Genomic DNA, 16,943 nt, shown 5'->3' on the forward strand with positions numbered 1-16,943 from the left:
TCACACCAATGCCCCCCTCTCTCTTTCTCTCACACCAATGCCCCCCTCTCTCTTTCTCTCTCACACCAACGCCCCCTCTCTCTCTCATACCAACGCCCCCTTTCTCTCTCTCACACCAACGCCCCCTCTCTCTCTCTCTCACACCAACGCCCCTCTCTCTCTCTCTCTCACACCAACGCCCCCTCTCTCTCTCACACCAACGCCCCCTCTCTCTCCACCAACGCCCCTCTCTCTCTCACACCAACGCCCCCTCTCTCTCTCACACCAACGCCCCCTCTCTCTCTCTCACACCAACGCCCCCTCTCTCTCTCACACACCAACGCCCCCTCTCTCTCTCACAACGCCCCCCTCTCTCTCTCACAAACGCCCCCCCTCTCTCTCTCACCAACGCCCCCCTCTCTCTCTCACCAACGCCCCCCTCTCTCTCTCTCACCAACGCCCCCCCTCTCTCTCTCTCTCACCAACGCCCCCCCTCTCTCTCTCTCTCCAACGCCCCCCCTCTCTCTCTCACCAACGCCCCCCCTCTCTCTCTCACCAACGCCCCCCCTCTCTCTCACCAACGCCCCCCCTCTCTCTCACCAACGCCCCCCTTCTCTCTCACCAACGCCCCCTCTCTCTCTCACCAACGCCACCCCCTCTCTCTCTCACCAACGCCCCCCCTCTCTCTCTCACCAACGCCCCCCACCCTCTCTCTCTCACCAACGCCCCCCCCTCCCTCTTTCACCAACGCGCCCCCCCCATCTCTCTCTCACACACACATTCCCCTTTCTCTGTCAGCACCCTTCTCGCTTTCCCACCCCCTCCTGCTTGGTACAGACAGGCAGGGAGAGCGCGTGGCACAGACAGGCAGGGAGAGCGCGTGGCACAGACAGGCAGGGAGAGCGCGTGGCACAGACAGGCAGGGAGAGCGCGTGGCACAGACAGGCAGGGAGAGCGCGTGGCACAGACAGGCAGGCAGAGCGCGTGGCACAGACAGGCAGGCAGAGCGCGTGGCACAGACAGGCAGGCAGAGCGCGTGGCACTGACAGGCAGGGAGAGCGCGTGGCACTGACAGGCAGAGCATTGCACTGGCAGGCAGGCTGGAGTGTGGCACAGCCGGCATATAGAGAGCATTGCACAGATAGGGAGCGCCGTGCCACATAAGGTCAGAGAATGTGGAGTTGGGACAGATAACGGAATGGTTAAGAAGCTGGCTATAAAAACAGAAAACAGATCCAAAAGGCGATATAATTAATACTGAGGTGATCTGTGGTAAAATACAAGAGGAGATTAACAAACTTGCAGAATGAATGTGTCATTTCAATAAAGACAAGTGTGAGGTGATTTTTTGACTGTTTGAAAAGCAAGAATCTCAATGAGTTAGAAGAGCAAGTTGGTCTGTGGGTGCTGATACATAAATCACAAAGTAGTGTCACAGCTTAATAGGGCTGTAAAAAAAAACCCAAAGTATTGGGGTTTCTTTCCAGAGGAATAGAGAGGTTATGTTATATATGCTTTGAAACTTGGTTAGGCCACACTGAGTACCGTGAAAGATTCTGGTCTTGATATTATCAATAGTAGATGGAGAAGGTGGCATAGTGGAGGTATCACTGGATGAGTAATCCAGGGGCCCAACCTCATGCTCTGGGGGACATGGGTTCAAATCCCACTACGGTAGCTGGTGGAGTTTAAATTCAATTAATAAGTCTGGAAGTGAAACCTGGTCTCAGTAATGGTGACTATGAAACTATCATCGATTGTTGTAAAATCACATCTGGTTCACTAATGTCCTTTAGAAGGAAATTTTGTTTAGGGGCAATCAAGAATGGACAACAAATACTGGCCTTGGCAGCGATACTCACATCCATGAAAGAATATTAAAAAAGTACAAAAAAGATTCACCAAGACGATGCCATGGTGAGAAGTTTTGCCTATCAGAAATGATTGAACATGCTAGGGCAGAAGAGTGAGGGATTATTTGTTAAAGTGCAAAACTAGAGGTCATAAATGTAAGATGTAACAATAAGGAACTCGGGAGAAACTTCTCCAAGGCAAATAGCATGATGTGTTTTAAGTGGAAGCTGGATAAACACCAGGAAGAAAGAAATAGAAGAATATGCTGCTGGAATGACATGGGGGTGGATGGGAGGTGGCTCATGTGAAGCATAAACACCAGCATAGACCCCTCTTGGGCTGAATGGCCTGTTTCTGTGCTCTGGCCTTGATGGAATACAGAGAGAGAGAGCACAACACACATAAACCACATCACAACAGTTTGCACTTAAATACTGCTGAAGGGTCATGAGGACTCGAAACGTCAACTTTGCTCTTCTCCGCCGATGCTGCCAGACCTGCTGAGGTTTTCCAGGTATTTCTGTTTTTGTTTTGTACTTAAATACTGCCTTTAACAGAGTCAAACCAAGCAACAAAAGAAGCTATCAGGGCAGGTGACCAAAAGACTGGTTAAAAAGATTAGTTTTTCTTTCTTTAATTGCCATTAGTCATCTATATGAAATTATTTTTAACATACAAGCGATGTTACCCAAAATGAAATTCCATATGGATAATAAAGTGGAATTGATTTAAGGAGCATCTTAAAGGAGGAGAGTGATAGAGAGGCAGGAAAGTTTAGGAAGGGAATTCCAGAGTTTAGGGCCCTGGCATCTGAAAGCAGAGCCACCAATGGTAGAGCAATGAATTGGAGGGTTACAGGTTGTAAACGAGTGGCCGTGTAGCAGCCTGGAAGATGCCTCACAGGTCCTGTTCTACTTAAATATGGTGCATGCTCACCACGCAACAACATGTAAAAGGACAGTGCACTGAAAAAACTGGCTGCAACACAACAACATTTTAAGGGGAACCCCGGTCATGGGGCTGGAGGAAATTACTGAGATAGGCAAGGGCAGGGTTATGAAAATAAGAATGAGAATTTTAAAATCAAAGCATTGCAGGATCGGGGACCTTGTTTATGGAGGTAGAAGATAGGAGGCTGGCCATGAGCACGTTGCCATGGTCAAAGCGTGGATGAGAGTTATAGCAGAGGCACGAGCGAATTTGGACAAAGTTACAGAAAGTTAGCAGTCTTAGTGATGATACGGATATCTGGTCGGTTGCTTATCTTGGAATCAAATATGGCACCAATGTTGCAAATAGTCTGGTTCAGACTCAAGGCAGTAGCCAGGGAAAGGGGAAGGAATTGGGAGATAGGGAATGGAGTATGTAGCAGAGACCAAGGACAATAGTAAAAGTCTTCCCAATATCTAGTTGGAGGAAATTTCTGCTCATCCAGTACTGGATGTCAGGCAAGCAGATTGACACTAGGGTGCTGGGGTCGAGGAAGGTGTGAAGGAGAACTGGTGTACTTGTGTGAAAACTGACATGTTTGCTGGGCAATGTGGCCAAGGCGCAGCAAAAAGGTAAGAAATAGGAGGGAACCATGGGTAGATACTTGGGGGATACCATAGTAACAGTATGGCAGTGGGGAGAGAAGCCACTGCAGATGATTGCTATGACTATAGATAAGGGGCTAGCCCCACCTAGCTTAATGATGCAGGATAGGTGTTCAAGGAGGATCGTGTGGTCAACCGTGTCAAAAGCTGCATACAGGTCGAGAAGGATAAGTTTACCAGTGACAAGTCACAGGCATTCTGATTTGACTTTCCCACATTGATAGCAGATGGTCTCACACTTGTGCCTCATTGTCTCTGTTCAACTTCCTGCTCTCATCTGCACTACTGACTGCACCTCCTAACCTAATGTCATCTGCAAACTTGTATCTAAAACTCAATCTATCATTCAAGTCATTGCTAAATGTGTCAAAAGCTGAGAGCCCAGGACAAATCCCTGGTGAGCACCACTTGTCACATCCCACCAAAATATTCCCTTTATCCCAACTTGTTCTCCCACATCCAACCAATTACCAATTGGTTTAACAAACTTTCTGGTTCTTATTTCTAAATTACACGCTGATGTTAGTGTAACACATATCACAGCCTCCCTCTTAGCCTTTGCTCAATACCGAGAGGGAGAGAGGGGAGAAATATGAGAATTAACACAGCCAGAAGGGAAGCAATGAGCCACTATGCTTGCAAACGGCAGGGACAGTAGAATGAGTTCCTGCTTTGGTAACAGTGCGGTTGTGTTTCAGTAATGATTGTAGTGAGGAGACATCTAACAAGCTGTTTCTCTAATTTTAAGATGCTCAGTCTCACAGCCCACACTAAAAGCACAAGATTCAAGGGAAGCTAGATGCATGCTCAACACTCTGGGATCCTCTACCTTTGAACACTTACCTTGCTCCTGGTGGATGATTTATGATCCTTGTCCCGTAGATGCTGAGGCACGTGCCTACGCTCAGGCCTGGAATCTTTCTCCTTCTGATGTGACAAGGTGCTCCTTCCACTTCCCTCTTTGTTGGAGCGGTCCCGGGAGGTGCTTCGACCTCGAGCTGGTGTGCTGGGTTTGCCAGGCTCCTTTGCCAAATGCTCCTTTTTAGCAGGAGCAACTTTCTTCCCATTCAATTTTGAGGCACTGCTTTCTCTGCTCCCTGGTTTTGCCACTACAGACTTTGGAGGTGCAGTTTTGGTGGCAGTGGGGGGCGGGACTGAGGTTTTAGGTGGTGACGAGGAGGCTGGGGTGGCGGCTTTTTCTGCCGTTGCAGGAGTGGTAGCCTCACCAACAGGTGCGGCTGCAGGAGGGGTTGTGGCCGGCTGCGGGTTAGCCTTCTCTGCAGCTGGCGAACTGGTGGTGGTTACCACGGATGGGGTAGTTCCGCTTGCAGCACTGGGACTATTGGCTACATTCGTGGTGGTTGATGTTGGCCTGGTCACTGCACTGGCAGTAGCTGGCGCCGGTGCCTTGGAGGCTGCATTAACAGCAGTGGACTTAGGGGTGGCATTGGTGGGAGACTGCGCTGATTTAGAGGCTGCTTGAGTGGGCGTTTGAATTGGCTTGCTGGCAGCAGCTGCGGGAGTCAGCGCAGATTTAGAGGCAGCATTCACCCCAGTTGCAGAGGACTTGGCGGTTGCGCTGCCTGTGGCTGGAGATGGTTTGGTTGCTGCAGTGGTCACAGTCTGGCCCGGTTTGGTGGCCAAGCTGGTAGTAATTGGCTTAGTCACTACATTCAGAGGGGTTACACTGGACGTAGTTGGTGCTGGTTTGGTTGGCGCATTCACAGCGGACACTGCAGGCTTGGTGGAAGTACCTGTGGTGGCTGCAGCAGGTTTCGCGGGCATCGATGCAGGTTTAGCAGCTGTACTGGCTGGAGTTGGTTTACCAAGTGTGGTGGCACCAGCTGAATTTGAGGCCACAGGCTTCACGAGCACATCTGCCGGTGTTTCAGCAGCAGCCGGGATTGGCGATTTAGTGGTGAGTGGCGTATTTCTGGCGCTAGCAGTGGTGACAGAAGGTTTAAGATGGGCGGATGGCTCATTGACTGTTGCAGTGACAAGGTTCTGTGCAATTGTCTCTCCTGCTGTCTTTGCTACCATCTCTGCAGCAGGCGTCACCACCACAGTTGGTTTTGCGGAATCTGATGTAGTTTCATCACTCTCAGACTTGCCAGCTTTGTCATCCTTCACATCGGTCTTATCGGACTCTTTAGTCTGTGCAGATCCAGATGTTTCTATCTCCATTGCTTCAGGCTCAGCAGTAGCATCACAGCTAAAAAGAAAAAGCATTCATGAATATTTGCTCCGAATGGGTGGGATAGTGTGTCTCGTGCTATATTTTCACACTCTGGGATAGTGGGTCACACGCTGTCCTTTCACACTCTGGGATAGTGGGTCACATGCTGTCCTTTCACGCTCTGGGTGAGTGGGTCACACACACTGTCCTTTCACGCTCTGGGTGAGTGGGTCTCACACACCGTCCTTTCATGCTCTGGGTGAGTGGGTCACACACACTGTCCTTTCACACTCTGGGTGAGTGGGTCTCACACACCGTCCTTTCACGCTCTGGGTGAGTGGGTCACACACACTGTCCTTTTACGCTCTGGGATAGTGGGTCACATGCTGTCCTTTCACACTCTGGGTCAGTGGGTCACACACACCGTCCTTCACGCTCTGGGTGAGTGGGTCACACACACTGTCCTTTCACGCTCTGGGTGAGTGGATCTCACACACTGTCCTTTCGCACTCTGGGTGAGTGGATCTCACACACTGTCCTTTCACACACTGGGTGAGTGGGTCACACACACCGTCCTTTTACGCTCTGGGTGAGTAGGTCACACGCTGTCCTTTCACACTCTGGGTCAGTGGGTCACACACACTGTCCTTTCACGCTCTGGGTGAGTGGGTCACACACACTGTCCTTTCACACTCTGGATCAGTGGGTCACACACACTGTCCTTTCACACTCTGGGTGAGTGGGTCACACACACTGTCCTTTCACGCTCTGGGTGAGTGGGTCACACACACTGTCCTTTCACGCTCTGGGACAGTGGGTCACACACACTGTCCTTTCATGCTCTGGGTGAGTGGGTCACACACACTGTCCTTTCACGCTCTGGGTGAGTGGGTCACACACACCGTCCTTTCACGCTCTGGGTGAGTGGGTCACACACACTGTCCTTTCACGCTCTGGGTGAGTGGGTCACACACACCGTCCTTTCACGCTCTGGGTGAGTGGTTCACACACACTGTCCTTTCACGCTCTGGGTGAGTGGGTCACACACACTGTCCTTTCACGCTCTGGGTGAGTGGGTCACACACACCGTCCTTTCACGCTCTGGGTGAGTGGTTCACACACACTGTCCTTTCACGCTCTGGGTGAGTGGGTCACACACACTGTCCTTTCATGCTCTGGGTGAGTGGGTCACACACACCGTCCTTTCACGCTCTGGGTGAGTGGGTCACACACACCGTCCTTTCACGCTCTGGGTGAGTGGTTCACACACACCGTCCTTTCACGCTCTGGGTGAGTGGGTCACACACACTGTCCTTTCACGCTCTGGGTGAATGGGTCACACACACTGTCCTTTCACGCTCTGGGTGAGTGGGTCACACACACTGTCCTTTCACACTCTGGGTGAGTGGGTCACACACACTGTCCTTTCACGCTCTGGGTGAGTGGGTCACACACACTGTCCTTTCACGCTCTGGGTGAGTGGGTCACACACACTGTCCTTTCACGCTCTGGATGAGTGGGTCACACACACCGTCCTTTCACACTCTGGGTGAGTGGGTCACACACACTGTCCTTTCACGCTCTGGGTGAGTGGGTCACACACACTGTCCTTTCACGCTCTGGGTGAGTGGGTCACACACACTGTCCTTTCACGCTCTGGGTGAGTGGGTCACACACACCGTCCTTTCACGCTCTGGGTGAGTGGGTCACACACACTGTCCTTTCACGCTCTGGGTGAGTGGGTCACACACACCGTCCTTTCACGCTCTGGGTGAGTGGGTCACACACACTGTCCTTTCACGCTCTGGGACAGTGGGTCGCACACACTGTCCTTTCACACTCTGGGTGAGTGGGTCACACACACTGTCCTTTCACACTCTGGGTGAGTGGGTCACACACACTGTCCTTTCACACTCTGGGTGAGTGGGTCACACACACTGTCCTTTCACACTCTGGGTGAGTGGGTCACACACACTGTCCTTTCACGCTCTGGGACAGTGGGTCACACACACTGTCCTTTCACGCTCTGGGTGAGTGGGTCACACACACTGTCCTTTTACGCTCTGGGTGAGTGGGTCACACACACCGTCCTTTCACACTCTGGGTGAGTGGGTCACACACACTGTCCTTTCACACTCTGGGTGAGTGGGTCACACACAATGTCCTTTCACACTCTGGGTGAGTGGGTCACACACAATGTCCTTTCACACTCTGGGTCACATGCACCGTCGGTCACACACTGGGTCAATTGGTCATAAGCAGTGTCCTTTCACACTCTTGGTCAGTGGGTCACACACTGTCCTTTTGCGCTCTGGTGAGATGAGGAGAAACTTCTTTAGCCGGAGAGTGGTGAATCTATGGAATTCATTGCCACAGAAGGTTGTGGAGGCCAGGTCATTGAGTGTATTTAAGACCGAGATAGATAGGTTCTTGATTGGTAAGGGGATCAAAGGTTACGGGGAGAAGGCGGGAGAATGGGGTTGAGAAACTTATCAGCCATGATTGAATGGCAGAGCAGACCCGATGGGCCGAATGGCCTAATTTATGCTCCTATGTCTTATGGGTCAGTGGGTCACACACACCGTCCTTTCACGGTCTGGGTGAGTGGGTCACACACACCGACAGTTACATTCTGGAGCTCGGTGCAAAAGAGTGTCAGATAAGGTGATTTGACAGCCCAATGGGGAATAAAGCCCAAGACTTTGGCTGGCAACAAAGTTAATATCAGAACAGTGGCTCTGACAGTTACAAGCATCCAGACCAATAGATCAGCAGGAAATCTCACTGGCCAGTGCCGTGCTCAACAAGGATGACCAGGGATGACCAGGGAGGCCGATCTCTGATCTGTGCCGAGTTGGCCTATCCCAACCACAGATCCTGGTCCTGGGTCACTGGAATTTAACAGAGCATCCCTGGGGGCGGATGGAGAAAGCAAAAGTTATCCATCCAGTAGGCCTTGCTGGTGAATGTGCCTGTCTGGGCATCAGGCAAGGGCAGGATGCTGATGAGTACATGAAGCAATATCTCGGGCCAGAGTCTGACTCAGAGCGTGGGGGAATAATCCCCACTTACTTAATGTGAGTCAATGCCTGCGGTAGTAGAGGTGGAGAAATACAGCACTCTACCCTATCGCCCGGTATTAGGTCAGTGAGTTTATGAAAGCACCAAACTCTGCGTCTATTTGCAGAATCAATCTGAAAACATGCTTACCTCCCTTCAACAGCCTTTTCTTCATTCTGTGATAGAAAAACAATATTTTTAATAAAATTAGCAACTCAAACCAGAGAGACAAACTTAACAAAAAGTATTTAAGGGAGGAATGCATTAATGATGACACATGGTTATAGCTACCAGCGAACAGTCCCACCAGAGAAGGGGTAAGTGGAAAAGCCTAAACAACACAGGGATTATAGCCACCAACACACAGTCCACAATCTCCCACATAGAATACGTAGGTAGGTGGGGGTCTGGGAAAAAGGCGATAGATAATGGCATAATGAACACACATGCAGCAAGACCAGTTTGGGCCAATAAGTGGCCAGTAACAGTTCCACCACACAAGTGCCAGCCAATGACAATCCCTAACAAGAGAAAATCTAATCACCATCATTCAATGACATTCAGTGACAATACCATCACAGAATCCCCCATTATTAACACCCTGGGGGGTTTACCATTAACCAGAAACTGAACTGGACCAGTAACAAACACTGTGGCTACAAGAGTAAGTCAGAGGCTAGGGATTCTGTGGCAAGTGACTCACCTTGTGACTCCCAAAAGCCTCTCCATCACCGAACAGGCACAACCCTGGTTGCGGGAGAATATTCCCCACCTGCCTGCATAGAAGCTGCAACAACACTCAAGAAGCTCAATACCACTGAGGACAAAATCTTTTTGATTGGCACCTCATCCACCACTGTACCCATACACTTCCTTCATCACTGGTGCTGCACTTTGCATTATTTATAACATAAGAAATATGAGTAGACCAATTGTCCCCTTGAGCCTGCTCTGCCATTCAATAAGATCATGACTGATCTGATCATGGACTTAACTCCACTATCCTGCCTGCCCCATTACCTTTGATTCCCTTGTAGATCAAAAATCTGTTTAACTCAGCCTTAAATATCTTCAATGGCCTCCACTGATCTCTGTGAAAGAGAATTCCAAAGACTAACAACCCTCTTGAGAAATTCCTCCTCATCTGCCTTAAATGGGAGACCCCTTATTTTTAAACTGTGCCCCCTAGTTCTAGATGCCCCCACAGGGGGAAACATTCTCTCAGCAACCCACCCTGTCAAGCCCACTCAGAATCTTATGTTTCAATAAATCACTTCTTAATCTTCTAAAATCCAACAGGTATAGGCACAACCTGCTCAACCTTTCCTCACATGCTAACCCCTTCATCCTAGGAATCGACCTAGTGAACCTTCTCTCAACTGCCCCCAATGAAAGTATACCCCTCCTCAAGTAAGGAGACCAAAACCATATGCAGTACTCCAGTTGTTGTCTCACGACTGCTCTGTACAGTTGCTACAAAAGTTCTCAACTTTTATACTCCATTCCCCTTACAATAAATCATAGAACAGTTATAGTACAGGTGGCCATTCAGCCCATTGTGTCTGCGCTGAAGTTGCAATTCACCTAGTGCCACTCCTTTGCCTTTTCCCCATAGCCTTGCACATTCTTTCTTTTCAGATAATAATCCAATTCCTTTTTGAAAGAATTTGCCTCCACCAAACTCTCAGACAATGCATTCCAGATCCAAACCATTCGCTGCATAAAAAGCTTTTTCTTCATGCCGCTATTGTTTTTTTTGTCAATTATTTTAAATCTGTACGCTCTGGTCCTTGATCCACCCACCAATGAAAACAGTTTCTCCCTATCTACCCTGTCTGGCCCATGATTTTGAGCATCTCCATCAAATCTCCTCTCATTTTTGCTTCTCCAAGGAGAACACATCAAACTTACCCAATCTATCAACACAACTGAAGTTCCTCATCTCTGGAACCATTCTCGTGAACCTTTTCTGCACTCTCACTAATATCTTCATATCTTTTCGAAAGTGTGGTGCCTAGAACTGGATGCAGTGCTCCGAACCATGTTTTCGACAGGTTTAGTATGATCTTTTTGCTTTTGTATTCAATGCCCCTACAGATAAAGCCCAGGATGCTGTATGCTTTATTAACTTCTCTCAACCTATCTTGCTATCTTCAGTGATTCATGCACATATACATCGAGGTCCGCCTGTCCCTGCATACCCTTCAAAAATATAGCCTCATAAAGGCCAACACTCCACTTGCCTTCCTAATTACCTGCATACTAACTTTTTGTGATTCATGCAGGAGTCCCAGTTCCCATTTAAATAATATTCTGCTTTTCTATTCTTCCTGCCAAAGTGGACAAGTTCACACATGCTATCTGCCAATTTTTTGTCCACTCACTTAACCCTACCTATATCCCTTTTCAGTCTTTATATCCTCCTCACAACTTTTCTACCTATCTTTGTACCATCAGCAAATTTAGTTACAATACACTCAGTCCCCTCACCCAAGTCATTAATATAGATTATAAATAGTTGAAGCCTCAGCACTGATCCTTGTGGCACTCCACTATTTACAGTTTCTCAACCTGAGAATGATCCAATTATTCCGACTCTGCTTCCTGCTCGCCAATCCGCGCTAATATATTATGCCCAACATCAAAAGCTCTTACCTTTTATGTAGAACCTTATCAAATGTCTTTTGAAAATCCAAATACACCACAGCTACTAGCTTCCCTTTATCCACCCTGTTTGTTACATCCTTAAAGAGCTCTAATAAATGTCAAGCATGATTTTTCTTTCATAAAACCACATCAACCCAACTTGATTATATTATGATTTTCTAAATGTAATGCTGCTACGTCCTTAATGATGGATTCTAGCACTTTCCCAACCACAGACTAACTGGCTTACTGTTTTCTGCTTTCTGTCTCCCTCTTTCCTTGAATAGTTTTCATCCTTTCATGGGGTATGTGCATCGCTTGCTAAGCCAGCATTTGTTGCCCATCCCTAATTGCCCTTGAGAAGGTTGTGGTGAATGTTACTTGGCACTTACCAGCCTATGCCTAAATATTGTATAGGTCTTGCTGCATACGGGCACGGACTACTTCAGTTCCTGAGGAGTCACAAATGGTACTGAACATCAGTGAACTTCCCCACTTGGAATGTTATGATGGAGGAAGGTCATTGATGAAGCAACTGAGGATGGTTAGACCCAGGACCTTACCCTGAGGAAATGCTGTAGTGATGTCTTGGGGCTGACGTAATTGACCTCCAACAACCACAACCATCTTCCTTTGTGCTCGGTATGACTCCAAACATTAGAGAGACCTCCCCCCAACCCGATATCCATTGACTTCAATTTTGCTAGGGCTCCTTGATGCCACACTTGGTCATATGCTGCCTTAATGTCAAGGTCAGTCACTCTCACCTCATGAGTTCAGCTCTTTTGCCCACGTTTGGAGCAAGGCTGCAATGAGGAGAGGTGCTGAGCAGGTTATTGCTCAGTGAGTGCTGCTTCTGTGACACCAACCATCACTGCTGATCATCAACAGTAAACTGATGGGGCAGTAACTGGACGGGTTGGATTTGTCCAGCATTTTGTGGACAGGACATAACCTACGCAATTCTCCACATTGCTGGGTAGATGCCGGTGTTATAGCTGTACTGGAGCAGCTTGGCTAGGCAGCGCAGCAAGTTCTACAGCACGTCTTCAGTCGGGATATTGCCAGGGCCCAGAGCCTTTGCAGTATCCAGTGCCACCAGCTGTTTCTTCACATCATGTGAAGTGATTTGAATTGGCTGAAGGCTGGCATCTGTGATGCTGGGGACCATACGAAGAGGCCTAGAAGGATTATTCACTTGGCACTTCTGGTTGAAGCTGGATGCACATGCTTCAGCCATGTCTTTTGATATGTTGGACTCCCCCATCATTGAGGATGGAGACATATGTGGAGCCACCTCCTCCAGTTAGTTATTGAATTATCCATAACCATTCGCAACTGGATGTGGCAGGGCTGCAGATATTTGATCTGATCTGTTGCTTATGGGATCGCTTAGCTCTATCGTATGCTGCTTCCACTGTCTGGCATGCAAGTAGCCCTATGTTGCAGCTTCACCAGCTAGGCGCTTCATTTTTTGGTATGTCTGGTGCTGTTCCTGGTATGCTCTCTTGTACTCTTCACTGAACCAGGGTTGATCCCCCAGCTTGATAGTAATGGTAGAGTGGGGGATATGTCAGGCCATGAGTCTACAGATTGTGGTTGTATACAATTCTGCTGCTGCGATGGGCCACAGCGCCTCAGGCCTAGTTTTGAGCTGCTCGATCTATTCTGAATCTATTCCATTCAGCACGATGAGTGGGTATTCTCAGTGTAAAGACAGGACTGTGGTCATCTACTGATACTGTCATGAACAGATAGATCAGGGACAGATTGGTGAGAAGGTGCAGTCTGTTTTTCCCTCATTGGTTACCTCACCAACTGACGAAGATAAGTCCTTCAAGGTCAGCCATTAAGGCAGTACTAGTGCTACTGAGTCACTGTTGGAGATGAGTATTTTAGCACCCCATCACACTCTGTGCCCTTGCCAACCTCAGCGCTTCTTCTCAAGTGGTGTTGAACATGAAGGAGGACTGATTTCTTCGCTGAGAAAGGGAAGTGGACGGTAATCAGCAGCCTTCTTTGCCATGTTTGACCTGATGCCACGATGTGGGTGTTGCTGGCTAGGCCAGCATTTATTGCCCAACCTTAATTGCCCTAGAGAAAGTGAACTACTTGCTGCTGCAGTCCATGTGGTGTAGGTACACCCACAGTGCTGTTAGGGAGGGAGCACATGATTTTGGCCCAACGACAGTGAAGGAATGACAATTTTTTCCAAATCAGGATGGTGAGTGGCTTGGAGGGGAAATTCTAGGTGGTGGTGTTTCCATGTGTCTGCTGCCCTCGTCCTTCTAGATGGTAGTGGCTGAGAGTTTGGAAGGCGCTGTCTTAAGGAGGCTTGGTTGCAGTGCATCTTGTAGATGGTACATCCTGCTGCCACTGTGCGTAGGTGGTGAAGGGAGTGAATGTTTGTGGATGGGGTGCCAATCAAGCAGGCTGCTTTGCCCTGGATGGTGTCAAGCTTCTTGAGTGTTGTTGGAGCTGCACTCATCTGGGCAAGTGGAAAGTATTCCATTGCATTCCTGAGCTGTGCCTTGTGGATGGTTGACAGGCTTTGGGAGGTCAGGTGGTGAGTTACTTGCTGCAGGATTCCTAGCTTCTGACCTGCTTTTGTAGTCACAGCATTTATATGGCTTGTTCAGTTCAGCTTCTGGATGTTGATAGTGGGTGATTCAGCTATGCTAATGTCATTGAATGCCAAGAGGTGATGGTTAGCTTTTCTCTTGTTGGAGGTGGTCATTGCCTGGCATTTGTGGCACGAATGTTACTTGCCACTTGTCAGTCTAAGTCTGGATATTGTCCAGGTCTCGCTGCATTTGGACATGAACAGCCTCTGTATCTGATGAGCAGCGTTAGGTGAACATTGTGCAATCATCAGCGAACATTCCCACTTCTGACCTTATGATGGAAGGGAGGTCATTGATAATCAGCTGAAGGTGGTTGTGCCGAGGACACTACGCTAAGGAACTCCTGCAGTGATGTCCTGGAACTGAGATGATTGGCCTCCAACAACTACAACCATTTTCCTTTGTGCTAGATATAACACCAACCAGCAGAGCTTCCTCATCCCACCTCCAATTCCCATTGACTCCGATTTTGCTGGGGCTCCCTGATACCAGACTCAGTCAAATGCTGCCTTGATATCAAGAGCAGTCACTCTCACCTCACCTCCGGAGTTCAGCTCTTTAGTCCATGCTTGAGCCAAGGTTGTAATGAGGTCAGGAGCTGAGTCCGCCAAACTGAGTGTCAGTCAGCAGGTCATCGATAAGCAAGTGCCACTTGACAGCATTGTTGATGACCCCTTCCATCACTTTACTAGTGATTGAGAGTAGACTGATGGTGGGTAATTGGCCGGGTTGGATTTGTCCTGCTTTTTGTGTACGGGACATACTTGGGCAATTTTCCACATTGCCGGATAGGTGCAGGCATCTATACTGGAACATCTTGGCTAGGGACCCGGCATGGGGTCTGGAGTCAATATCAGAGACTCCCAGGGCAACTCCATCCCAATTGTAACCAGTGTGCCAGCACTTCAGTTGGGTCTGTCCTGCTGGTGATGATGGTGTCTGGGACACTGGCTATAAGGTATGATTCAGCGAATACGATTATGGCAGGCTGTTGCTTGGCTAATCTGTGGACAGCTCTCCCAATTTTGGCACAAGCCCCCGAATGTTAATAAGGAGGGTTGACTGTGCCTTTGTCGTTACCTGTGCCTAGATCGATGTTAGGTGGTCTCCCTGGTTTTATTCCTTTTTGACTCTTCTGTAGCAGTTTGGTAGAACTGACTGGCTTGCTAGGCCATTTCAGAGAGCGGTTAAGAGTCAACCACAATGTGGGCCTGGAATGACATGTAGGCCATAATGCCGTAAAGGACATTAGTGAACCAGGTGTGTTTTTAGTTCCATGGTACCATTATTAAGACTAACTTTCAGTTGCAGGTTTATTAATTCATTGAATAATTGAATTTAAATTCTACCAGCTGCCATGATGTGATTTGAACCCATGTCCCCAGGATATTAAGCTTGGGCCTCTGGATTACCAGTCCACCAGCTCCCCGGTTACAAGATGCATTTCAGGACATTCTTATAATGAATTTTTGGGCTCTGAGATTCATCAGCACCACTGTGTAATGAAGGTGCTTCCCAGTGCTGTTAGTGAGGGATCCAGCATTCTGATCCAGAAGAAGTGCTGATATGTTTCCAAATCAATATAATATTCGACTTAGAGCTGGCGGTGTTCCCATTCATGTAAAGGAACGCAGGGTCACCTCAGAGCATCATAAGTGTCAACCTAAATTATCTGGAGCGGGGCTTGAGCTAATGACCTGATATGAGAACAACACTGGCTGAACAAAGCTGCCTACTTCCAGAATGTAAGAATAATCGGATGCTTGATTTTCTGTTACACAACAGTTCTGACTGCCTAAGTGCAGAATGAGCGGACAGCATTAAAAAAGGAATGCAGTGCAATCTCTTTCGTAATGCGCTAATTACAGGTAGTTTATTGCACAGAATTCAGTTGTGGCTTAATAGTCTAATTTTTTTTTATTCATCCATGGGGTGTGGGCATCACTGGCTAGGCCAGCATTTATTGCCCATCCCAAATTGCCCTTGTTCAGAGGGCATTTAGGCCAGACCAGACAGTAGATTTCCTTCCCTAAACGGCATTAGTGAACCAGATGGGTTTTTACAACAATCGGCAATGATTTCATGGTGAAAACTTAATTCCAGATTTTATTTTTTTACTGAATTCAAATTTCACCATCTGGGGTTCGAACCTGGGTCCCCAGAGCATTACGCTGGGTCTCTGGAATACTAGTTTAGTGACAATACCTGTACGTCACTGCTGCTCCTTAATTCTAATTCAACAACAAACTGCATGCTAGATTGACACGCAGCCTCCCTCCCTCAGCGCCGGGCGGCGCAGCCTCCCTCCCTCAGCGCCGGGCGGCGCAGCCTCCCTCCCTCAGCGCCGGGCGGCGCAGCCTCCCTCCCTCAGCGCCGGGCGGCGCAGCTTCCCTCCCTCAGCGCCGGGCGGCACAGCCTCCCTCCCTCAGCGCCGGGCGGCGCAGCCTCCCTCCCTCAGCGCCGGGCGGCACAGCCTCCCTCCCTCAGCGCCGGGCGGTGCAGCCTCCCTCCCTCAGCGCCGGGCGGCGCAGCCTCCCTCCCTCACTTCCTCAGAACGACGAAACCCTGTTTTACTCACACTTTACGAGAAAGTTTAAGGGTTGTTCTGACAGCAGTCTTTAAAGATTTCATGGATTAGGGTAATATAAACTCTGGGAGATTATTTCCATTATTTTCATTCGCATCAGACAAAATAAAATCATGCATTTATATAGTGCCTTTCAAAATCCCAGGTCATAAAACACTCTACAGCCAATGAAGTAGCTTTGAAGCACAGTCACTATTGTAATGTAGAAAACAAGGCAGTCATTCTGCTCCCAGCAAATTCCCACAAATAGCAATCTGGTGGTGGCCCTACTTTGGTGGACACACACACACACACACAATTACACATGCATACCAAAGCACAGGTACATCAGCTGCTACTGGGACACCAAGTGCATCAAACGGTATCTGCACAGAATTGGTCTTGAGCACAGATGTCCTTCTTCAACTCAGTGGGATCGAGGT

At 48.6% G+C, this 16,943-nt stretch overlaps 1 protein-coding gene across 1 annotated transcript in view; it reads right to left on the reverse strand.

The window, feature by feature from the left end:
- The window catches only part of LOC144688501 (uncharacterized), an 80,866-nt gene that overhangs the window by 18,695 nt on the left and 45,228 nt on the right, over positions 1-16,943 (reverse strand). Inside the window, exons 12-13 of the mRNA XM_078555159.1 lie at positions 8,815-8,840; positions 4,272-5,640 (exon numbers count right to left, since the gene is read on the reverse strand). Of these exons, the coding sequence (XP_078411285.1) occupies positions 4,272-5,640; positions 8,815-8,840 (1,395 nt within the window). The remainder of the gene's footprint in view (positions 1-4,271; positions 5,641-8,814; positions 8,841-16,943) is intronic.

The sequence above is a fragment of the Cetorhinus maximus genome, chromosome 1, assembly GCF_964194155.1.
Source record: "Cetorhinus maximus chromosome 1, sCetMax3.hap1.1, whole genome shotgun sequence".
Lineage (NCBI taxonomy): Eukaryota > Metazoa > Chordata > Chondrichthyes > Lamniformes > Cetorhinidae > Cetorhinus > Cetorhinus maximus.